We start from the raw sequence: 24,866 nt of genomic DNA, 5'->3' as shown, positions 1-24,866 counted from the left end.
ACAGGTGTGTGACAACCAGGTGCAAACACAAAAAGAAAACAAATACATATTAGCCCGGCTGTCTAAAAACATTATTGTTGGTACCTGTGATTTAATATAACCGACTGTAGATATAACCCTGACCACTTTTCTTTTGTCATTTTAATTTCAGCTGCAAAAAAAAAAAAAAAAAGTTATTCATTAGACTAGTGACTTATATCCCATGTGGTTTTTTCCCCAGAAGCCTTTCTCAGTGAGAAGACCCATTCATTTTTCTTCTGTGGGTCTCGGTCGGACAGAGGCAGGCAGCCGGATTTGATAAATGAGGACGGAGGATTTATACTCCCAACACTGTCCTACGTCTCTGCCTGTAGAACGTGACCCTCGCACTACTGCAGTCCCTTCGGCTTTTCTTAAAGACAGCGTTCGAGAAAAAAGCCACAGCGTTAGCGAGGTCGCCCCACATGAGACTTGGCTCGTGACGGTGCGACCCAAAGGCGTTGGATGGGGTTGAGGCCAACTTCTTCCACACTAAACTGGGGGGTGGCGTCTTGGCACACTATTGTCTAAATGTAATGTTGTAAATACTTACTAAATCATGAGAACACATTCATACAAACAGACCCAGGGCCACCCGTCCATACGCACCAACGCGGTGTGACCCAGAGCAACAGATCCCCCCCACCTCCTCTGTGGCACTCACTTATTCCCCTCCCCGTTCTCTCCCTTCGTCTGACGCCGACTCGACTTCTGTCCGTCTCACCCCCCTCACCCCCCCCTCACCCCCTCACCTCCCTCACCTCCCTCACCCGTCTCGCTCTCTGTCCCTCTCGCAACCATTTCGGCACAAAAAACAGGTAACAGTAAAAAAACAAAAAAACAATGAACGTGTGTGAAATCAACACGTGCAGCGACCTTCTGGAGGAGGCGAACGAGAAGTGTGCCGGGTTGCTGGGAGAGAAGTTTCGCGGGCTGTCCAGGGGGCTGCTTCCTGGTGGGGGCGACAAGAAATGCACACAGGATGAGACGCACATGTTGGGAAAGGAGAGATGTTACAAAGAGTCAAGTTATTCTGTGACCAGATGACCAGAGGAGAACAAAGCACACCTTAAAGCATCTTACCACGCCGTCCTCACATTCTCTGATCTGATCCTTCAATACGACAGCGTGGCCAAAATTGGGCTCGGCTTTCTCGGGGGTAAAAGGGTGTGAAATGTATTTGGATCAATTATTTTTATTTGTAGCCTTATGAATGTTTAGCAGCCTCAGCTTTTCATTAATTCTGCCTCGTTCTGTGGACAATAATGTGTGGCGTTTTGATTGCTGGACTGAGGGATGCGATTCAGAGCTTTTTCATAGATGAATACATCAAGCCGGCTAATTTTTGGGAGCAGCCAGATTAAGGACGAGGCATAATCTGCACACAAACCTTTCGTCTGTATATCGGATTGAAGGATTAGAGCGAGCGCAACACCCGGCGTGGGAGTCATGTCCCGGTCGTTTCCAAAACCAGGTGAATACACTTCTTATGGATGAACAACAATGTAGATCCATCAGCATAATTGTTATTGACTCTTTGTACTCAGTTAATTAAAGGAATAGTTTTACATTTCAGGACATTTGCCTTTTTCACTCTCTTGCCTACAGTTGGATGAGAAGTTTGACACCGGTCTCATACAGCCAGCAGCCGCTTAGCTTAGTTTAGCTTAGCTTAGCTTAGCTTAGTTTAGCACAAAGACTGGAAACAGGATGACCAGAAACGGAGGTGCAAAAATACCAAATAAACAAAAGATATAACACTTTAATAATTGAGCTTTAGAGGTGTTGGTAGGCAGATTTTGTATTTTGTATATATCTTCCCATCTGACTCTTGGCAAGAAAATAAATAAGCATTTACATTTTTTTTACATAATGGGATTATGATTATTGAACCAATTTCTGTCCAGTCAAGGCAGAAATATATCAATTAAATGGCCAGAAAGGATGAATAGGTGAATACATGTCTTTCTTTAAAATAACACTTTGGAATCTAAGGGATTTAAAAAAAAAGAAAAAGTATCCCATTAATAAACAAGGTCAAGACAAGGTCACGGCTCCTCTACATACCGAGGTGCCCGGGGAGGGGAAGAGGGGAGTGTGGGCGAGGCAGTGTGGGAGAGGTGGTGGTCAGGATCAGACTTTTCCTGTTGCTTGTACGGCAACTGCGGAGAGAAAAAGAGAGCGAGAGAGTGAGAGAGAGAGAGAGAGAGAGACAGAGAGAGAGACAGAGAGAGGGAGAGAGAGAGACGCATGTAAACGCGGGAGGAAGGTGCTGTGTTTGCATGCTGTATCACAGTGGGCGACAAGAAGAATTTAATTTCCTCAGTCATCCATCCCTGCCTGCCGCCGCTCGGCCCAGATAAGAACAGAGAAGGAGAGAGAGTGAGAGAGAGAGAGCGAGGAAGGCCAAGTTAAGACACAATAGCGTCGACGAACGAGGGAGAAAAGACAAACATTCCATGACCTCAGTTAATTATGTTTTGGGCACTTAATAGCAGTCACTACAACGCTGAGTCACCTCAGTTGGCATGTGCACACACACATTCATACTGGACACGCAACCAATGTGTCCATTATGCTGGAAACTGAGGGAGCCTCGTTGTATTCTTCATCCCTTTTTATTTCCTCAGAACGCAGCAGTGCAATTTATTGTGTGTGCGGCAAAATGCGCTTTGAAAAATGAAAACAGCTGGGAACAAAGAGGAGAGAACACATCTCTCTCAACGTTGGTCTAAAGAACAACAACAACAAGAAAAAGAAAGCTCTTGACACAAATCTGAAAGGCTCTTTTGTACTTTTAATGTTTCCTTTTTAACACTCTTGCTACCGTGTGCAAAGTGATTTCAAAAAGGGAAAAAAAGAAAAAGCCGACAGCTGATTGGCTGTTGGCCAGCAGCCACCGCAGCCCGCCTTTTTTTCGGTCGCTCCCATCTGCTCATACCACTGCCACTGAACAAATCCCAATAAGTTCACAAAACCGAGCCAGCGCCATTGGTTTCCATTATTCTAACCGCACACAGGATGACCCGCTCGATCTGATCTTTAACTGGCCTTATTGATCACGTACGCCAATAGGTTGGATTTAACGGGCAGGTCCGATAAACCGCTGTCGGGCCATTTCACGCTTTTTCCAAACTGGATCAATCGAATCCCGACGTCGTCCTTTAACCTTAAGCCTTTTCTGTCTGGAGCTGCACTAATCTCTGCGTAAGGCGGGACGTCCCGCCACCCGGAGGTTTTTTACGACACCGCCTTGCTGGCTTTCATTTCTTTCCAGAAGGACAGAGAGAGAGAGAAGAGAGAGAGACTATTCTTGGTTAATGGATTCTCAGCACTACGGGAAAACAATGGGGGCTAGCTGTAAACACGGAAACACACACAGCGCTTGGCCTTGACCCCCCGCCCCCCCTTCCCTGGAGGTGAGGAGGTCGAAAAGAGGAGGTGTTCCAAAGAGATAAGGGGTGTCAGCGGGGGATGACCCTCAGGGAAAGGGCTGAGTGCAAAAAAACAAAGATTAGAGATGCAGGTTGAAAGGCACTCTCAGCGGTGCTCATCACCCACACAGGCGCACGGTATGACCCAGACACACACACACACACACTCCAGACAAACAGGAGCCTTCATCCCCCTCTCGGAACGTTAACGCCCCTCCCTCCTGCTTAACAGCGGGGGGGGGGGGCACCATTACTTCAATATTGATCAAACTGAGTCGGCCACTCGTATGAAATGTAGCCGCGGTGCAGCAAAGTCAAACAGAACGTAGATCTGTTTTGTGGAAGAGGAGGGGGAGGAGGGAGACGGATAAGTGAGCACTTGAAAAGAGCGAGGCGGAGAGGGAGAAAAGAGCTGCTTGATGAGGAGGTTCGGGTGTGTTTATCTCCCCAGCACGAGAGGGTGAACGAATGGGAGCGACCGATGTAAATAATGGTGAGCATTATTCACGGGTATGTTGGCGGAGGAGACGAAAGGGACGCAGAAATCCAAACGAGCTTCACGTGTTCATGGCGGTTCGAAATGTCTCTGTGGGGAAATTTGAGAACTGCGTGAGAAGGCTGGGGGGGGGGGGGGGTTAAATGTCAAAACCATCGCCCGGCCTGGTAACACAATATAACCAGGAGGAAAAGTCCAACATTTCGCCTCGTTCCCACCCATGTTCCTCAGCTCTTCGGGGGTCCCAAACATCCCGAAAGCACGTCAGTCTGGATGCAAGGCCCCCCCTTTTCTTTTTGTCTCTGTCGGGGGGGATTACACAGCAGCTGACAGCAGCGATATCTATCAAGCACGGGTAAATGTAGTGCTCCCGAGAAGCCTGTGTCCTCAAAAGTGTTTTCCTGTAAGAGAGGCCCTGAGAGGAAGACGGCGGAGGAGAAGGAGGATCAAACAGAATAAGAGTCTCATCTCTCTAAGAGGAGAGGACAAGACACTTCACTGGAAGCTAATGGGAGATGTAGCACATATACTGCCTTAAGCTGCTGTGTATGGAACTCGGGGCTCCATCAGGGGGAAAAGCTGCAGCACTTAGAAGGAGAGACTCCGCAGTCGGACTCAGGTGTCCTGGTCTCCCGCTGACCCCCTTTGGTTTTCGCACATAATTGGTTAAATGAAGAGTAATGGCTTATTTAGTTACAGTGGAAAAGTGTTTGAGACTCACACATGCACCTGAGCCAGAGCACCGAGGGACGGACACACACATAAACACACACACACACACACACGCACACACGCACACACACACACTTTTAAAACAGAAGTCCTGTAAAAGGAGTGTTACAGTAAATATCCTGGATAGGGTTTAAAGCAAAACAACAGCAAAAGTCAGAAGCCTTGATGATCCATGCAATAGACATGTTGCACTAAATAAACAACAACATATGTACAGTATATGTATGACAGGGAAATATATTTGATCAGACTAACATAACCTAATTCAGCTGCTTAGCTTATACTCACATACAGACCAGGGTTGGACTTTTTCGTCGACCTATTTTGCGTTCCATATTACATGAATATTAATATCTATAGATGAAATTAAGTAATATATTCACACATATGTTTTATAACTTCCTTACACCTTTTGTTCTTGTGTTTCTGGTTTTGGGAAAGCCCAAAAATAAAACGAGACACCGCCTTCGAAAACTCTTTGAATAATTAATATCACTCGTACTACATGCATGTGCCGCATGTTGCACCGGCTTCAGCAACGTGGAGAATTCAGCTGGACAGAACTGCCACGCGTAGATAAGGTTGCAGAATATTTCTGATTCAAATCAACGGTTGTCCTCGGAAAATAAAAACACAGAAAGACACAAATGAAAGAAAGCGGGGAAAAAACAACCGCAGAGAGACAGTGAACGAGAGAAACCAAACAAAGAAAGAGAGAAAGAGTCAGAACGGGTGCAAGCGAGGCCGTCAAAGCTATAGAGTGCGTGTCTTGCATGCTCACGTAACCTTGGTGAGCTGGTCCCTAATGGAAGAGCAGACACAGATATCACCCCAGGGCCCTGCGCTCTCAGTCTCTCCTCCTTTCACCTCTCGCACACGCTCCCCCTTTCCTCCACTTCCGTCACTTTTATTATCTTAATTGTTGGTTTTCTTCTCTCTTTTTCCCCGGCAGGGACTCGAGAAGGAACCGCGTCTTGAGCTTCTTATATTGCACAGCAGTTTAGCGATGACTTATATATATATATATTAAATAAAAAGATTCCTCTTGGGGTTTTTGTTTGAGCAACGCTGTCGGAGTGTGGCAGGGATCACATAGAAGGAGGCTTCCTGCGTTGTTTCCATCTTCCCTGCCTGGGTGTCTGGGCTCAGGTGTGCCGGAGTGAGAGTCCCTGGTGTAACAGAAGCCGGCCTAATCCCTAATCATCAGAGGGGGGAGAGACTCAGCATGACATCCATTACTGCCGCCGTCGAAAATGAAGAGCCCCCCCCCCCACCCCGCCCCGAATGCTCTTGAAAATCAGCACAAATGTTCAGGCTGTTGACATCAGCACGATTGAAAGTATCAATTAAAATCACAAAGGTAAAACTAGTGCTCAAATAATGTATCCAAGAAACGCGATAATGTGAGATGTTATTGATCCCTGCAGGAGATTTTTCTCTCTTGTGCTTCACGTTAAATGCCAACTATAGCTTGTGGAGATTTGAGTTGGGTAAAAACTCCCCCCCCCCTCCTGCAAGCCCGTCTGAAACTCGCTGCTCTGTCTAACTCAGATTTGATTGATGGACCACGACTGACAGTGAATCAGTCCATGGGCAGGTCTGCTGGAAATCACAATGTCACAATGATGACTCATCACCTTCTCAATAACGTGATATTGCATAAAACAAACTCATAAGAAAGGCCACGTAGCCGTGGTTGTAGACCAAGAGCCTACAACCACGCAGGTATGTTGTTTACCTTGTTGTTTAACTGAATAGCACCAACACACAAAGTTCAGTGTAGAAGCTGAAAAGTTGTTGAGATATTTCCGTCCGGACCAAGAGAGCTCGACTAACTGACATTCGTAGACATTAACTTACCTTACGACAGATCAGGTCGGTTCAAGTGCTTTAACGTCGATTGAAGCAAAAGTGCCAAAGTGCCTCCACGTACCAGGATGCATTGCGCGCCAGCTACTGACGCCCTGGGCCCCCACGGACCATCTCCTCTTGCATCTCCTGCAGCTGAATGTCAGACACAAACGCGTCCTCTGCACTCGTACTTTTGCCGTGCCCTTTTGTTATTTTGGGCTGTTTGAAACGTAGCTAGTTTGCAGTAGACGCAAAAAGGGAAGTTCTGTGTCTGTTTTTGAAACTGGAGCACGCTCCCAGAAGCGGAAAGTGTACGTCCAGATAGCGGCACGTGGCTCTTCCTCACCTCCGACCACGTCACTGTCGGCTCGAATGGCGGCGCAGGGAGAATGGCAGATCTCGCTGCATTCTCGATCAGTGTCGCCGGAGGGATTGATACGATTCAATCGACTGCGTTCACCATCAAGCGCTGATTGGACATCCACATAAAAGACAATGCCCGCCTTGAAATAGCATGTCGCGTATCACGCAGCTTCAAAAGATTCAGCAATTTACTCGTTGGAGCCTTTGCTGGAACTTTATACTTGAAACAGTTACCGTAACAGCCTTTTGTAATACACTAAAAATCACTCGGACTGCGCACATTCAGCAGAACAGAGCCAACATCCGAAAACCACGTTCGGCACGCAGCAACCACAGTATAGTCACACTGTCAATACAAGGCACTTTGTAATGTATACTGCACTGGCACTGTAGACTACCAGAGAGAGAGGACTGAGGGAAAGAGCTAGAGAGAGAGAGAGAAAGGGGGGGAGGGGGATGCACGAACAGGAAGCCAGCGCTACCACACCTCACACCTCGGAGGAGCCACATCATCACTACTCTTGTTGTACCTTTTAGTGCGTCGAAACATGCTGCCCGGTATCGAGGCGGAACAAAGCAAGCCGAGGGATGGGGAAGAGCGGTCGGAGAGCCGCGGGTCTCTGGGTAGATATGAGCGCGATGCAACGCACACTGCAGCTCCCACAAGCTTTAGAGGTGCGCCGATGTCTGGGCAAGTGTGGGCAAGAGGAGAGGAGAGGGAGAGAGAGAGAGAGAGAGAGAGAGAGAGAGAGAGAGAGGGGAAGGGAGGGATGGAGGGTGATAGGTTGGGTCTGTCCTTTAGAGAGGAACAACAAAGGGCGGTGGTTTTGGTACAGAGTGTAATTTTGTGACTTGTTCGCGGCGGTTTTCTTTGCTCTTGATGTCTGTGCACTGAAAGGCGACCTGACGTGGAGTCAAAAGCTTTTCCACCGCAGCCTACGGACACCGCCAGAGAGCGAAGACGCGACTTGGGGACAAGGTCATGTGGACTGCAAAACAGATGTCGAATGAAGCTAAACATTAAAAAAGCCTGATGGCGATGTATGCCACGAGCGCACACACACACACACACACACGCTCCAAACTCCTTCTGGGCTCATTTATAATGGATGGTGGGCTCATAGCGTCCTGCGGAGGGAGATAGAGACGGGCCGAGTCCAAACGGAAGCCGTCTCAAGAGAGAGACAGAGAGAGGGGCATGATGGGAGAAATGGAAAGTATTGTTGGAGAGTGAAAGAGTGAAATGACATGTGTGATTACCCATGATGACTTGGACGAGGCAGGGGCAGCGTAGAGAAGATAGAATGGGGAAATGGGAACCAGGTAGAGACATATATACACACACACACACAAACACACACATATTCAGTCTTACTCAGTGGAGCAAAGACATTATAATAAAAACAACCTTAAGAGAAGCATTAACATGCTATTGGTCTTATTAATACCCTCTTCATAATAATCTATACGCCATATACGATGAAACAACGCTTATTCCCTTTCTTTCCGAGTGTTAGATGATGAGATCGATATCACTCTCATGACTGCCACTAAATATGAAGCTGCTGGTTAGCTTAGCTTAGCATAAAGACTGGAAACAGGGTGGAAACGGTGAGCCTGGCACTGGCCTCCGACATGTACAGTGTAGATGACACTAATTAACACATTACAAATATCACTAAAACTTGTTTTCATTGATTTCCTTATTGATTAAATTGATCGCCTTTATAAAAGTTGTTTCCGGCCAATATTCACTCTATTTTAGATCTATTTTTGGTCTCCACCAACGCACATGGGAAACATGTGACTCTGGTATGTTCACCGGCATGTGGCTAACTTGTTCCGGCTGCAGTTTGTGTACAGTTGTTTCTTAGAGTTCTGGTTCTCTGAGAGTCACCGCCCCGTGGCGACTCTCAGAGAACCAGAGACCAGAGGCCGTGAGACTCAACAACAACAATGCCATGGTGGGCAGGAAAAAGCTAAGCTATGAAATAAGCTAATGAAATGAATGACGCTTTAGGAGGCTGAAGGGAACTGCAGAGCCACGTCACAATTCTCCGTGGGTTCATTACTACGAGTCATTTCAACTATCATGTCGATCGGAGAAGCTTCAAGTAAAACTACCAAAAGTATTGACAGAAAATTGTACCTGAAGTATCAAAAGTACATAATTTGTAGCCCCAGTGTTACATTACCATATACTGGATTATTGGATTATTATCACCGATGGAGGACTTTGTCCGCAAGTATTTGAAAAGATGAAGCTACTATTAACTCCCATTTATACTGTTCTTAATCTTTAAAATTAGATAAATAATGTGTTTTAAATCTCAATCTGCAAAGTAACTAAATAAATAAAGTACAATATTTCCCTCTGAAATGTTTCTCTGCATCAAGTGAAAGTTCTCGTAGCCTTTTAAATGCTTCCAGAGTCTTTTGCTGCAGGTGATTTAACTGTATGTTTGACTTACTGTGATCAACTGTCTAATTGCATTGTGTTTTTGTCTTTGTTTAGTTTTGTATTGTTTTTCAGCTGTGTGTCTGGTTTTGTACTTTACTTTCTATACTTCCGTTGCCCGTGGATTGACTAAAACTGATTGCCAATATACTGATAAACTAACAACCAGTGTGTGAGAGGGAGATAGAAATGGGAGCCCGAGAGGGGATTTATAAAACAGGGTTATGTGGAGCAGAGCCAAAAGGCAGAGGGGTGGAAACGAGAGTAGAATAGAAACAGATTAATAACCAAGCAATAAGAAGAGAAGCGGAGAGATAAAGACGAGTAACTGAGCGACTGGGAAAGGCAGAAGGGCTTTCAGCACCGTGGACAGCCTCCAGAGCCCCCGACTGGCTTTAATCAGACTCCGACAGACTCCCAGCATCCCTCCAGCCGACTCCCTTCTCATTCACACAAGGACGACACACTCCACACCACAAGCACTGCTGAAGCATCCTCAGAGCGGTTCAAAGCACAACATGTAAATCATGCTCAGCAGCTTCACCCTGTCTCTTCCCCCCAGAGAGGAGGGGAAAGACAGGGGGAGGGGTGAACGAGGGTAACACTCACCTGCTGTTCTTGCGAGGCAGGGGCAAATCCTTCTGGAAGAAAGACAAGAAGAAAAAAAGAGGGAGATCAGTTACCGAAAGAAAAATATATATATATTTACACTTTCACATGAGCAACAAAATAAAACATGCCATTTGGTAATTCATTTTTTAAAAATAATAAACATGAAAAGGTTTGCACCACATGTTATACGTTTGAGAGCATATTCCTTCTTAATTTGGATGTTTTTACATGAAACAGGATGTTGGGATTTGACCAAAAAAAACGAAAGCAGCAATGAATTCTTTATCAGGTGGAGAGAAAAAGTAGCATTGGTGAAAAAAATCTGCCATCCTTTTTATGTTTAGGAGGATATAATTAGGATCCCAGAAACCGATGATTAACTACTCGTTAAATCCCGGACCAAAAAGGAACTGTCCGACCAATAGCTTTGCACCCGTAGCGTGGCACAACAGGAGGCTATCAGTGTTTATAGATAGATTAGATGAGAGCACAACAGACAAGAAACACACTACAAGAAACAAACAAAACCAGAAGATGCCCCATAAAACATGACCATCAGAAAGATGCTAAATCTAAAAAAAAAAAAAAAAAACTAACGGTGTTCATTAAAAAATCGAACTGCTGCTGGAACAAAGGACCTTCTGAGTGGTTCAGGAGAACACTGAGGCATCCTGAGTCGCTCACTGAATGAACTTCTGAGTCCATTAAAAACACAGTGTAGTGGATGGCCTTCAAAAGAAATGATTGTTTTTAACTTGGCTCTTGTCATCTTTTGTATAGTGACCTCTAGTGAGTCCGGGGGAAGGCCAATCACTGAACCAGCCTTTTTGATCATCTTATTGATCCTGTTTTTATTGGCTGAAAATGAGGTCGACATCTGATTGGCTACAAATAGGTCTGTTTAAAAAAAATGCATTTGCAAATCTAGCCACGGCAGTGGAGTCTCATAAATCCACACACACATGTGAAGCAATCCACAAACAAATGCAGTGCGATTGACAAATAAATACATACAAATCCACAAACAAATAGAAGAATCCACATAGAAATGCAGAAATGTATTTGTGTTTTTTCTTTTACATTTATATAAATCGTAATTTATTTATGTGTTCATTGGAAAGGTATTTGTGGATCGTTCTGCATGCATTTGTGAGTCTAATTTATTTGTAAATCCTTCTGTGTTCATTTGTAAACCAAACATATTTGTAAATTGTTCTGTGCGCATTTGTAAATCTTCGTGTTTGCATTTGTAAGTCTCTCTGTGTGCATTTGCAATTATTGAGACTGATCTGACCCCATACTAAAACGTTAGGTTACAAAAACACCTGTGGAGCTAACGTTAGCGTGAGCTCATCATTAACTAGCGTCAGCACTTATGCAATATACTGAAGGTACATGAACAATGATGTTCCTTTATTTCATTGGCCAATGTCCCGATTCGCAGTTGATGTGGTGGTTCACTCTTACTTAGACTGTGATCTTTTTAGCCTTTTTTATCACTCTTGAAATATCTTTCAAATGCACATTGAAGACCCAACTGGCTGCTTCACTGAAATCGCTTTTTTCCCCTCCATAAATTAGATGAACCCGGGGATTTTGGAGGCCTGGGGTGAAGAAGTTTCCCAGCTGGTAATCCCGACTAACGAGGAAATAAACGAGACTAGAATTTACTTTAAAAATGCAACTGCATGTACACGATGTACTTGGATTAATGTTTTTAAACCAGCCAGGCTGTTTATTTCTACCATTTTCTACCATTTGAGACCGGGCCCTCTCTCTTCTATCCTCCCATATCGCGAATCCAGATGGATGGATTACATTGAGCATCAGCAGCAGACACTCACTGCACCGAGATGAGCCAGATCTCATGCCAGCATAGCCTGGCTGTTTACAAAACCCTACATGCTGAGATGGAGGGCGATGGAGGGAGGGTGCAGAGGGTGTAAACAAGGGTGGAGTAGAGAGAGAGAGAGATGAATTATGCCCACAGCCTTCCTCTTGAGCCTAAGTATTCTTGCCTCCAGCTCTGGGAGTGTGTGCATGTGTGTGTTCTAGAAACGATGAATGTTGTTTTGAGTGTCTCAGATGTGAGCCATCGCACAGCAGATGCTATTAATGCATTAGCCGCCTCACACCTTCTCCTGTCACACGCAGGGTAACGTTGTTAACATTCACATCGACCATCTTCTAACCGCAGTCAATGCGATTATAAGGTTAACCTTCAGATAAAGATGTGTGTGTGTGTGAGTGAGTGAGTGAGAATATATGTGTGTGAGTTAGCATGTATATGTGTGAGTGGACCTGCTGCTACTGGTCTCCACTGAAGCACAACATATATATTAAAGCGTGGCCACCTGAAAGCTCTGTGTTAGAAGGACAAACCTCCAACAAAGCAGAGTGTTTTTTTTATGTTGTCAGTCACCATCCATGAGGTTAAGTCTACGCCGCGGATGACACTCAGAAAGCTGAATAGTGAAGCACCGCAAGATACCAAACATTGGAACAGTGGAAAACATTTCCCCGGTAAGAAAGATAGAAAAACAGTAATCTTCATAAGCAGGTCACAAACTGCACTGCTATTCCACTGCTTGTCTCCAGGGTGTAGGTTGTTAACAGAGACAAATCCCTCCTTACAAGGACAACTGAATATTCAACCCATTGATCCCTCCTCACTTTGTCCTTCATTGATTGACCCTGAGTCGTCAGAGCCGAGGGGAAGATGACTTATAAAAACGAGAGGCCTCAGAAAAGGCTTCTGAGCTGCTAATGAGGAGGGTTAACCGTTAAAACAAGCCCTTTATAAGTATCACAGAGCAGCTGCAGTCCAGTGGAAACACAACACAAGTCATCTCACACGAAATAAAATGCATTTTCATGTGTGCATTTCATGATAAGATGTACACAGGGGCAAAAGAAAATTTTATTTTAAAACCCACCCTACACTGTCAGGATAAAACTCTTTTTAATGAATTAATAGTGAATCCTTGGCTCCAAAAGTCTGACTCAAATATATTAAATATAAAAGTATAACATTCATGTACTGTAATAACAATAAAAACTGCTAAAACTTACAAAGAGTATTTAGGCATGCATTTAGTATGTCTTGAAGCATAAATAGTCAATGAAGTACAAAAAAAATGCATTAAACCAGCTAATCTCGGGCCTCAGAATGCCATCTAGTGGAGCTCCTTTCAAATGGTTAGATTCAATTGAAAATTACAAGTTGTGGTTATTCCTATATATAAATGTGCTCAAGAACAAATGTCAAATTAAAATGCACAATGTTAACTGACAGCCACATTTGAATGTCACATCACACCATCAGGTTAGAGGCAAGCGTGTTTTGCCGCCGTTAGCTAGCCAACTTTCCCTCGGATGCAGTAAAATGAATTGTTTTTTTTTTAGAAAACAAAAAGAGTGACGTGGGATTTGACAAACTCTGTGCCGGTGAAATCCCCCTGATGCGTGTGGCGAAGAAATGTGACCCTGAATGCATTAAAGCAGAATATTGACAGTGGCGTTACACGTATTTACAGCCCAGCTTGTTTTTTCTCCTTTTTGTATCATGTTTTTTTTCCTTTTCTCATTTATGTGGGCAGGGTGGTCCGTGGGTAGTTTTTAAGAATCGAGAAGTGGACCTAGTTACAAACCCCTGCTTGGAAGCCATTGGTGGAGCACAGCGGACTGCTATACCTCTTATATCCGGGTCCAGGAGGCCTGTGAACATCTGCTCACTGTCTGTCTCATGTCCCTCTGCGGGACTATTTAATGTCCAGGCATGTCTAGACAATAAAAAAGGAGCCAGTCGGCACATTAAACAGCCGTCCACTGGTGCCTGAAATAATAAACATAGGCACAATGAAAATGATGCGTCCGTCTTCCCTTGGACTCTAGCTTATGTGCCCGTGCTGCGGCCGGTCGCTTAGTCAATCAATCCTCAGGTGACACGGCCTCTATTAACCCAGCAGAAATTCCATTAAAGTAGTCCTCTGTCACACTCACTTTGTTATAACTCTCAGTAATCAGCGTCACACACTACCTCCCTGAATGCAGTTCCACTTTAATTTGCCAAAAGGTGAGGAAGAGAGAGCTCACGTCCCCGGTCCAATCTCGACGTTGTCAGCGGAGACCGGCGGCCCGCAAGCCGACCATTCCACTTCCCGACATGCGTTAGTGACTCACAGTCTCGGAGTGAACAATAAGCAGACAATATGTCATCAAGGAACGATCACCCGCGCTCCACATTCAGCTCCCGAAGTCCCTGAAATTCTCTGCGGCTCAATTAATTCTCCTCTGGTGTAATTAGTGTGTCAGAATCCTGCGCTCATTGCTCATTGCACGGCACGTGAAAAGATTGTCGTCGCCGCGTTTAGAGCTCTCCCCGGTGTCCCATTGATGAAGTCTGGCAGTTGGTGAAGGGTGACTGACAACAGATGGGAGGCTCTGTCACACACATGACATGCCCACCGATCACAGATTAGAAAGACAAACAGCTCCGTGCTATATCCTTTCCCGTCTCTGACAGGAAGCTCTTTTTTTTAATGTATTTATATCCAGATTTTGCTTCTTCTTCTCGGGGAAACCACTTCAGAGATTGGGCTTTTCTTTCGTGACAAACCTCTTTCTGTCAAAGCAGGTTTTCTTTGACAACAAAAACCTTGTTAATGGGTCGAGTGCAGCACTCACGTATGTGTACGTATTATATGTGTGTGTGTGTGTGTGTTTATGGTTGCCTCGTGTTGAGTCACTCCAGATGAATCATTTGTTAATACACTCAACCTTTAGGCCGGAATGAGTAGAAATGAGAAGGATGTTGAAATTTGTAATTTTCATGAATCTTATCTGCATTTTTTATTTATTTGTTACTTGGCCGGTAGACGTAACCAGTTAGTTAAACCATTCAAATGTATTATGATTCATCTGAGATGCTATTTTTTTTTAGCCAGGGGCTAAATGATGCAGGCAGTAAAACCTACTTAAAGGGGATGCCGTCTCCTGCTTGGTGTTTTCCTGCAATATGACAAACCTACAAAACGGCCCTTGGCTGTTGTGTCCTTCAAGTCATCTTTCTCACACTAAAAGAACCAAAGGAAAAAAAGGCCCCAGTCATGAAATGAAAGGCATGAGCTGAGCCGCATGCCTATAAAGCAAACGGCAGTTCTGTCGGGATGGGCCAGCCAGTCCAATCATTTTGTGGGTTGGGCGCGCTGCAGAAGAGAAATGGTGGGGCGTCGGCCCGGAGACCGACAACGGGGAACCATCAAGGACTGTCTCGCTGCCAAGAGACAGTGACACGGCCAGCCATCATCTCCAGCATCTGACAGTCTGACTCAGTGATTTGGATTTGACAGATGGAAGAAGGGAAAGGGGCTGATGAGTGTCATGCATAAGTTGATGGCCTGGTGCTTATGTTTGTGCCACCATTCATCTTATTTTCTATTTCATGATGCGAACATCAGGCTTGTGATAACAATAACTGGCAAGGAAACGCTGAAGCCTATATAACTGACATTAAAAATGTCATTTTTTGCTGAAAATCTAAACATTTCGTTTGTTTTGACTTGTGTACACACAGTATCTGATCTTTATTATTTTTGCAGCTAGGGTGTGTGTAATGTTGGTCTGGTCTTTCTATCAGTACTGTAATGTGTGTTGTCCAAACTCTTTGTTGGACAGTTAGTCAACTAGGTAGTGGGCCGACGTTGTTAGGAGTTGATTAGGCCAATCTTGAATTTGACCATTTTTAACGGTACTCCGTTACTCTGTACGTTACTCTGTGATTTAATTAAAAATAACGGGTAACGTGCAGTTTGGCGGTCACAGAACTACACAAAGCTAGATTTCTGTTAGCTTCTGGTTATTAGCCATCACCACATCTGGACCCAAGAGAGAAAGATAGCTAATGCTAGCTAGACCCGCCCCTTTGTATAATGTGGATCAGACACAACACTGAGTGAGTGTTCAAGTTAAACCAAACCGTGTGGAACCCAAGCCCAACGGGGTCCTTCTACATGCTTTTAAAAGGGCAGACAGCTTAAATTGCTACCAGTTGTTGTTATCAAGTAGCATGAAGACAATAGCTGCATAATCATTATAGTTTATCATCTTCTTGGACAAAAAGTGTGTATCTTTTCATATAGACGACAAGCCAAATAAAATGATTGTCTTGTTCTAAATATGTGCTTTGTGTGCCAGCGAGCCGAATGCAGCGACACAACGTGCAGCAGGCACAGAGATGCTCATTTCACGTTAGTCAAGTTGAAGCAATGCATCGTAGGTGTGACCCCTGACCCCAACTTCAAGGGAGCGCTGGGGTGTCACCGTATGGTGCTGAGAGAATGATTGTGTGTGTTTGTGTCTCTGTGTGTCAGAGAGAGAGAGAGAGGGAGAGAGATGGTTGGGATGATGAGGCCCAGGGGAGTGACAACAAGGCCTTTGAGCGGGACACACAGAGAAAATCACACGTCAACACGCACATTTTATCGACACACAAACACACACACACACACACACACACAGGCAGAGACATACACCAAATAATTCAGCCCGGCCGGCCTATAACTATAAAATACCAGAGACATAGATCGAGTCTGACTCTTCGATGATTAATTCCCTCACATCTCCTGTCATACATCACGTAGGCAGAGCAGTCAGCTCCACACCTCACTGCTAATCCTCCCTTGATTCCTTCACACACAATCTCTTTCTCTCTCTCTCTACATCTCTTCACAGTAATGGGGGTGTCAATTTGACCTCGGAGCAGCTCAGCTCAGAGCTGCAACTGACTGAGAGCACTCGCTAACAATTCTCCCTTTTCACACAACATGACCACCAATGTTCAAGAAAATAAATATGCACACACAAACCCACACACACTTGCCGGGCGGGCCGCTCTCTCGGCCCGGCCCTGCAGGCTGCTCATCCCCGCTCCTCAGTTCACTCGACTGAATCACACAAAGATGGAGGGGGGTGGGGAGTGTATGACCCGTGGTTAGGCAGGCTACTTCATAATGGATGAGCGCAGAGGTTTGCACACGTCATATATGCATGAGTGACGACTCATTCCCAGCATTTGGTGAAGGAGACTTGTGCGTCAGCTCGGCCTAAAAGGAAATGTACCTAAAGTGAGCTTTGTGGTGAAATCAGGAGGAGACATGTGATGTCTTGCATTCATTTATAATAAAACTATGGAGGAGAGACGCTCACCACCTGAGAGGCACTGCGTGACCCCCCACACAAGCACAGGGCAAGAACACCATTGTGTTTGGGGCTTGGCTTAATGATGAGGCCGCCGATTGCTGTATTCTCCTACTGTCACACTGCAATTGTTGCTGCAACAGACGGCTCATTTAATCTATTAGCAACCAACAACAGGCAATAAATGTGGAACATTTATCTGCTCCAGTAGTTTTCAGTGCATTATAACAAAGTGAATATGTTTTGGGTTTGGACTATTTGGCCCAACAAAGAAAAGCTTTTTGATGACATCACCGTGGGCTCACTTTTCACTATTTCATGATATTGTCCTGACCAAATAACAACTGAATAGTGAAGAAAATCTAATGAATTAATCGTGGAAATAACTGCAATATATGATATGGAAGTGCTGTCATGGCATATATTGAGGCCTGCGGGTATATTGATATAGGTCCGACTTTGATTGACATTCTTAGCCATACTACTGGAAAATCACATTAACTTGCATGTGAAATGCGCCAGTGGACTCTGTGCGTGTTTGGCATGGTGTCTCGTGGTGTGGCCCACGGCTGGACACAATAGGAACATTATTTTGCTTCGTTATTTTTTCGTGAGTAAGAGACACGTCACAGGAGGACGATGTCCAGCCTCAACCAAGCTCACCTGCAGCCTCCGTCGCCGGATTATCCCCGAGTCATCCATGGCGGAACGAGGAGCGGCGGGGGGTTCCCCTCAATATAACCCCCCACGCAGCCTCACTATAAGATGTGTTTTAACCCGGCAGGGCTGCGGCATCCGCCGGTTCACACCCGAACCGCACAGCAGCAGTAACAGCAGTGTCGTGGCTCACTCGGGAGACCAAAGAGGCGCGCGCACACACACACATATACAGTGTCACGTCGAAGAAAGCCAGGTAAACACACGGGTGTCGTTCAGTCCCATTCCGTCTGGTTCCCCTGGCTCTGCCCCGTGTCCTGCGTCTTGCGGGGTGCCAGTCACGCGGCCGTCTCGGTGGTCCGCGCTCCCTCTCGGAGCATCCTTGACATGTTGCACAGAGGGCGCTTTGATGCCGCGCGGCGCGGACCGGGGCGACCGGGAGGCCCGAGCGAACCGAGGGACGTCGGACGAGCCAAGTTCTTCTGTTGCTGCGCGAGACTGTCCCGAAAGAAGAAGGAAAAAAAGCGCGAGCCCCTTCCGGCGTACGTTCGCACCCCACAAAAAGACAACGTGTAAAAAAAATAAAGAGCTCAAGAAACAAAACAACAACAAAATACAACGGGGGCGATGATTTGACACAGTGTGTGTGTGTGTGTGTGGCGCCGTGGAGTTGTTGCTCCGAGACGCGCTGCGTCCGCGAGCCCGAGTGTCTGCTCCCGTGAGCGTCAGGAGCGCGAGAACAGCACGTCCCTCCCTCACGCCGCGGATACACGCACGCCGGTTCGAACCCTCCGTCCGCTTTCCTTTCACGCGTCCGTTGCTCGTCCACCTTCACGTCCTCTGGAACTGGGGACTGGACGGGGCGACAGCAGCAACGCGATATTTGTAAACCCTCCCCATCTCTTCCTGGGATTCCCTCTCGCCCCTCCCCCTCCTCCTCCCAACCCTCCTCCTACTCCTCGCACAGCCGGAGTGTTCCTCTTTTTTGAAGTGTCCAATAATATTGCCGTTTTTATATCCTGAACATGGCGCGGCTAGTTTCATTATAGCTTTTTTAAACATTTCCCTTTTAGACACCTTGGATGTTGTGAATGTTTGTACGGAGGCCGGTTGGTGACACGTTCAGCACCACGGACAGCGACACCGGGTCCACAGTGATCCGACAGAGAGGGGGAAGGCGGGGCGTTGCAGTAAACCGCCGTTATTTGTGCTCATTTAATCACCTTTCGGGTCTCGTTGAGGAATTGGACGTGGACTAAAGCTAACACTACAGCCGAGGCTGCTCATAGGCTCCCTGACAAATGCCTAAAAGGCCCTACAGTGTAATGCAGATGTTGAACGTGTGAGAAAAAAGAAACATGATGACAGAAACACCATTCATAAAGCTAGTAAATGGAGGCTCGGCCCTGTAGGGGCTAGTCCACATTATAGGTTAATTCAGGAACCTTTTCCTTAAAGTGTAGCCTATACGTTACATTATTTAGGAAGCTTTGTGTGCAACAGATTAGCTTGAATAAATGACTAATGACGAGTTCAGTAAATAGGCCTATGATGCTACAGCCAGCAGGTGGTTAGTTTAGCACAAAAAACAGGAACTGGGAAACGGTTAGCCTGGCTCTATCTTAAAGTAACGCAATCTGCCTACCAGCACCTCTTAAGCTCAACATTTTCATGGTATACATTTGTTTGATACCTACAATGAACAATGTAAAGAACTGTCAAAAACCAGTAATTTCCTCGTCAAAGTTTGCGTATTTCCGCTATCTGTTTTGTCATCGGCGCCAAAAACGATCGTGATTGGTTTAAAGAACTACAAATGAGCCCGAGACGATCTTTCTTTAGCGCTGAAACAGCGCAGAGAGGTGTGGCTATGTGAAACTGGGGTCAGGTTAACGGGAGGGGGAAACACACATCGACAGGAAAACAAACAAAACAAAACCCTTAGGCCAGAATAGAAGAAGAAGAAGAAGGCCACACTGAGCAACACAATGTTTCCACCCATGACATACAGTAATTGATGGGGCGGTTGGCCCTTTGCCAAAGTCATTGCATAATGTCTTGCTGGGGATTAGGACATTCACACAGTTTTTATGCAACATATGGTCGGAGGCTGCCCACAGAGCCACAACTTCGACAGTGCCAGACGCAGCGAGAGATCTGCAACAGAGTGTCCAAATCCGGCCCACGCTGACCAACTCTGAAAGGAAATGGGCAGGAAGACGGCAGGAAGGCTGCAGGGATGCTGTTGGTCCGCTTTCAAAATGACTGACAAACAATTTTAGCTTTGTCAGGAAAAGGCTTGACTCCTTCTGTTCTAACCTTTACCCCAACATATTAGCCAACGGCAAATGACTTTGGTCCAGACTTTAATGTCTCAACAACCTTTGGACGGATTGCAATTTTGACATTCATGTTCCTCAGAGGATGAATCCCACTGACTTTGGTGATGCTGACTTGTCCTCTAGCACCACCAACAGCAGCAGCAGCCGAGTGCAGGAATCAAGGGACAAACGGACACGCATCGAGGTAAAACAAATTTGCCCATTATTTTCATTCTTTGGGGATAAAGGATGGAAAAAACATAACTATAGATTGAGTGACTGCGGCTAACGAAACAAACGATTTGATATTACCATTGTCTAAACAGTGAAATCAGAAAAACGTTTCCCTTGCCGTGTGGCAGAATGTGTTCAGAGACGCACAAATCTAGTTTAAAAAAAAGCCCCAGTAAGCAGGTTGTTATTTGTTAGATTAAATGGAGCTGTCATTGCCGCCTGGCTGGTAGTAGAGAGCCAGATCGATGCTGATGACAGTATATGTTCTGTAGCTGGACTACCCCCCCACGCATGAACACAAAGGCCGCGTCATGGAGCGTCGCCTGTGCCGCAGTGGATCCGCTGGACAAGTGGCAGGCAGGGGAGGCTATTGATTCCTGCTCCGGCATGCACCGGCTAAACTGCAGCTCACTGCAAAAAGCCAGGTGGGAAGGCTGGCCGGGGGAGGCACACTTCATTGCATTTTTATAATGTGGTCATTATGGTCGCTGCAGAATGAGCTGCTGGTGCTCCAGTGTCTGCTGAACACAGGCACGATGCTGCTTTCACATCCTCTTACATAATCTCTTTTTTTTTTTGTAATCCCTTTGAGTTCGGAGAGTAACAGCTGCTCAGTTTTTGTTTGGAACAAACTCAAGGACAAACCCTAACTACCCCCGTAGTTATATTAAAAATAATTCCTCACATGTTTCTTTAAAAGCATCTATGAGCGAGACCACGGGGCTTCATGGCGTCTTTTAGCTCATTACATGGGGTCTCATAGCTCTCATCATCGAAAAGAGACATTGGACAACATCCACATACATATTACCCAGCAAGCATCATTGCTTGTCTATAAATGGCAAAAATACCAAAGACAATAAGAAATATATGTAGAATAATCATATAATTTTGTTATAACTCCTGATTATGTCACCCAGAGGAATATATAGCAAATGGCAGAAGTAATGTAAGTTCTTCTTTTAACCTGTACCATATATACTAATATGTTTTGTACCATTGCATCAGGAGTTCTTGGAAACCAAAAGCAACGCAACATTAGAGAGAATATTGGATTTACATTCACTAAGTGGTCAGAGATGTCCCTCTATTTGCGCTGATTGTGTGAATAAGGTTTGCAAACAAGTTAATCATATCAACTCAAAACCAAGCTGAACCGCATTGTATTACTGCTCTCTGGTTGCCAGTTTCAAGTATGTTTCACCTCTGGCAGTGGTCCAAAGTTTGCTCAGTTGCATCTGTAACCACAACCAACAATGATGTCCCGCGGTCCTTGAGAACGTTATGAACAACACTGGAGCGAGGTGAGGAGGTTAACCACCAGGGGGTCAACTGAGACGAGGTGTTCATAGGGTGTGAATTTACTCTTTCAAATGCGTTTGGAACAGCTCTCTGTCCACTGATGAAACGTCACATCAACGACAATATGCCTGCTAATGATAAGGATTGGTGCTCGGGGACACTTCGACATCCATTTACCATTCATGTCCCATTACGCAACTGAAACACCCACGCACATCAGTGTCCGACTTTTAGGGAGTGTCTGGTCTATGAGACTGAGGTTTTCCCTCAGAAATGATGATCAGTTTATTTTTTATGTTGGGGCTTATGATGACAGAATGTTTATTGTCCAATGACTTTGCTTAATTAAATAGCACACATGGTGTTGGTATAAAACACACACACACACACAGACACATACACAGACACACACACACAGTGAGAATAGGAGCAGATGGGAGCACTGAAAAACAACTGTAAAGCTGCCGATAATCAGTGTAACAGGCATCAGCACAAAACTTAAAAACTTAACTGCAGTATGTTTTGTATATATTGTACATACAGTATAAATAAGGAAATCCACAAAACAGGCTAGTTTAAGCACTGGGAGAGGGGGGGCACTCTTATTATTGCTGGAGCCTGATACAAAAGAGATGTGGATGTGTGAGCTTCAATGTGCCGAATAATGTGTGTTTGTGGAGTTGGACTAGAAGGCTGTTTTCACATGCAGCTGCCTAAGGAGGGAGCTTTCTTGGTGCTCAGCTTTAATCTGAGTTTAACAAGTGTACGCAAAGATGTTGTGACATCACAACTATAGAAACCAATTGAGGTCCACCATGAAACTTGCACAAGTGTCATGTGGAAGATCTGAAACCGCAAGTATTTTGTTTGTGTAAAAAACATTGTAACAGCTCCTGTCACAATCCATGGGTTCCCCCCTTCAGCACCAAGAAATGAGCACACTCAGGGTAACGTTTGGCAATATTCTTTACTTCCTCTGGCTGTGCCTCTGCTCTCCTGTACCGTGTCTCCATCTCTATTTCACCTGATATAGGAGAGAGATGCACAATCCCTGATCCCCTGCAGCTGAGGCCAATTAGGCCTCTTCCCGACACCTGTTCCCTGAGCCACTCCCCCACTCCCCTCCTAACCACGTCCCAGCCACCATAACCATATCGGACACAAATTATTTTTCAAAGAGAGTATAGACTTATCACCTCATTAAATGTACACCTACTTGCCTCCCTCATAGTCTAATCTCCAAGCCGATGCTAACGTCATTCAATATAAAGCACCGTTACCGTCAACCCAACGTTACTGTCTTTAAGAGGCTGTAACCTACAGCTGGCTTGGTTTTCAAAGTAGAGTAATGATTTTGGTATCATATGAATCTCGAGGACCTTTGGTTCTATGGGTACCCTTGAGTCCCACAAGAAGAACTTGACACGCTTGAGCTGCATCTCAGATCAATCTTAAGGTTCCCTCCTTTCCCGGTGATGTCTTCCACATCTAAGTGGAATATACTGTTGACCTAAAGGTCCCCCCTGTCCCTCCCTAAATTGGGCCAATGCGGGTCTCTAAGGGTGACATAGACTTTGAATAGCAACGGCATGTCAAGGTTAACATGCACTCTGCAGGTGTGATCCTCAGGCCCTGAGTCCACATCAATATCGATGGGGCTCGATGGTCACAGACTACACATCCTGTACATTGAAGTGTGAAAGAGAAACATATCCAAAGGCTCGTTAAAGCTTCTGTTGCTAGTCATCCACTCCATGCCAAACACCCAGCACAAACAAACCGCTTTTCCAAATGTGAGTTTGCACACGTTTGTGTGTGTGTGTGCGTGTATGTGTGTGTGTGTGTGTGTGTGTGTGAGAACACAGAGACCTCTAGAGGATCACTCTTACCAGGAAACAGACTCAGCACGAGCAAAACAGGGCGCCATCACGTCTTGCAAGGAACAACTTAAAAGAATGAATGTATGTTGTGTGTGTGTGTGTGTGTGTGTGTGTGTGTGTGTGTGTGTGTGTGTGTGTGTGTGTGTGTGTGCGTGTCACTATCATGGCGAATACGGTGGATTAGGTGAAATTATTACAAGCCTCTTTGGCTTTGTCCATCCCCTGCACAGTCTGTATTTTCTGCTGCAGTTGTCTGGGGTCCGGCTGTCTTACAATATTAATACGCATGAATGTGAAGCTCTCTGATCTCCTGAAGGTAACTTCTCCTTTCGCCTCCAATAAATCACCACTACGCCTCCTTGTGGTAAAAGGTGGCAGTGCAGCAGAGCCGTTGCATGACCCTGCACAGTGTGACCCTGTTTGTGTGCGCCAGCAACAGGAGGATTCATTTAAATTGTGTGATAATGATTTGATCTTATTCTGAAGTCAGTCTCTTAATTGTATGAGAAAATAACGTGGAATAACAGATATATCTCAGGGATATTTCTTCCTGGTTGATTTAATTCATGCTTGATGCATTCCGCGGGAAAAACTCCTTGAGTAAGTCGAGTATTTGTTTGGTCCACTTACTCAAAAGTACACGTTTCTACCTGCATGAGATCAATTAGAATGAGCACTGGACTTAATCTGCAGCCATTTACTCTGTAAAACGACCAGAGGTCAGATTTAAAACACACACACACCGATCAGTGCAGATTAAAGTCAAGGTGTGGCAAATAGCAAATAGAAGACACACACACACACACACACACACACACACACACACACACACACACACACAGCCGATAAGAAGGCGAGACAGCAGCAGCGGGCCGTTGTGGTTAATCCCGGTGACCACCAATGTTTGATTCCGAATCGAGAGGCTCCGCTCCCATGCTGCCAGCTTTAAGGATCCGGCCCAGCAGGACACCCCTAAACCCTTGTCAGCACCAGATCACACACGGCTGCTCCTGACGAATAAAAGGATTGCTCTCTTCGCTCTCGCCAAAACGCACAAATGATAAACATAGTGCCCATCAACACACACACACACACTACAACCACAAACACGTGCACACAAGGTCAGCACATCCAGACTCGTAAAGACGAAATAACATCTAAAAAGTGCAATGGGAATAGTCCCTGGTCTGTTCGGCAAGGCTGGGCAAATATATTTGTATTGCACAATTCATGCTTTGCAGACATTTTTTTTTAAAATTGAAAAGAATAAATAACAAGAAAGTATGAGACAAAGAGTCTCGGCCAGCGATG

At 45.4% G+C, this 24,866-nt stretch overlaps 1 protein-coding gene across 1 annotated transcript in view; it reads right to left on the bottom strand.

The window, feature by feature from the left end:
• LOC117734864 (microtubule-associated serine/threonine-protein kinase 1-like) overlaps nt 1–17,938 on the bottom strand; it is a 33,028-nt gene extending 15,090 nt beyond the window's left edge. The window contains exons 1-4 of the mRNA XM_034539176.1: nt 17,825–17,938; nt 9,962–9,993; nt 2,086–2,180; nt 892–970 (exon numbers count right to left, since the gene is read on the bottom strand). Coding sequence (XP_034395067.1) covers nt 892–970; nt 2,086–2,180; nt 9,962–9,993; nt 17,825–17,863 — 245 coding nt within the window. The 5' untranslated portion in view covers nt 17,864–17,938. The remainder of the gene's footprint in view (nt 1–891; nt 971–2,085; nt 2,181–9,961; nt 9,994–17,824) is intronic.
• Between the last annotated feature and the right edge of the window lie 6,928 nt (nt 17,939–24,866).

Source organism: Cyclopterus lumpus, chromosome 8 (assembly GCF_009769545.1).
Source record: "Cyclopterus lumpus isolate fCycLum1 chromosome 8, fCycLum1.pri, whole genome shotgun sequence".
NCBI lineage: Eukaryota > Metazoa > Chordata > Actinopteri > Perciformes > Cyclopteridae > Cyclopterus > Cyclopterus lumpus.
This window is presented reverse-complemented; position numbering and strand designations above follow the sequence as displayed.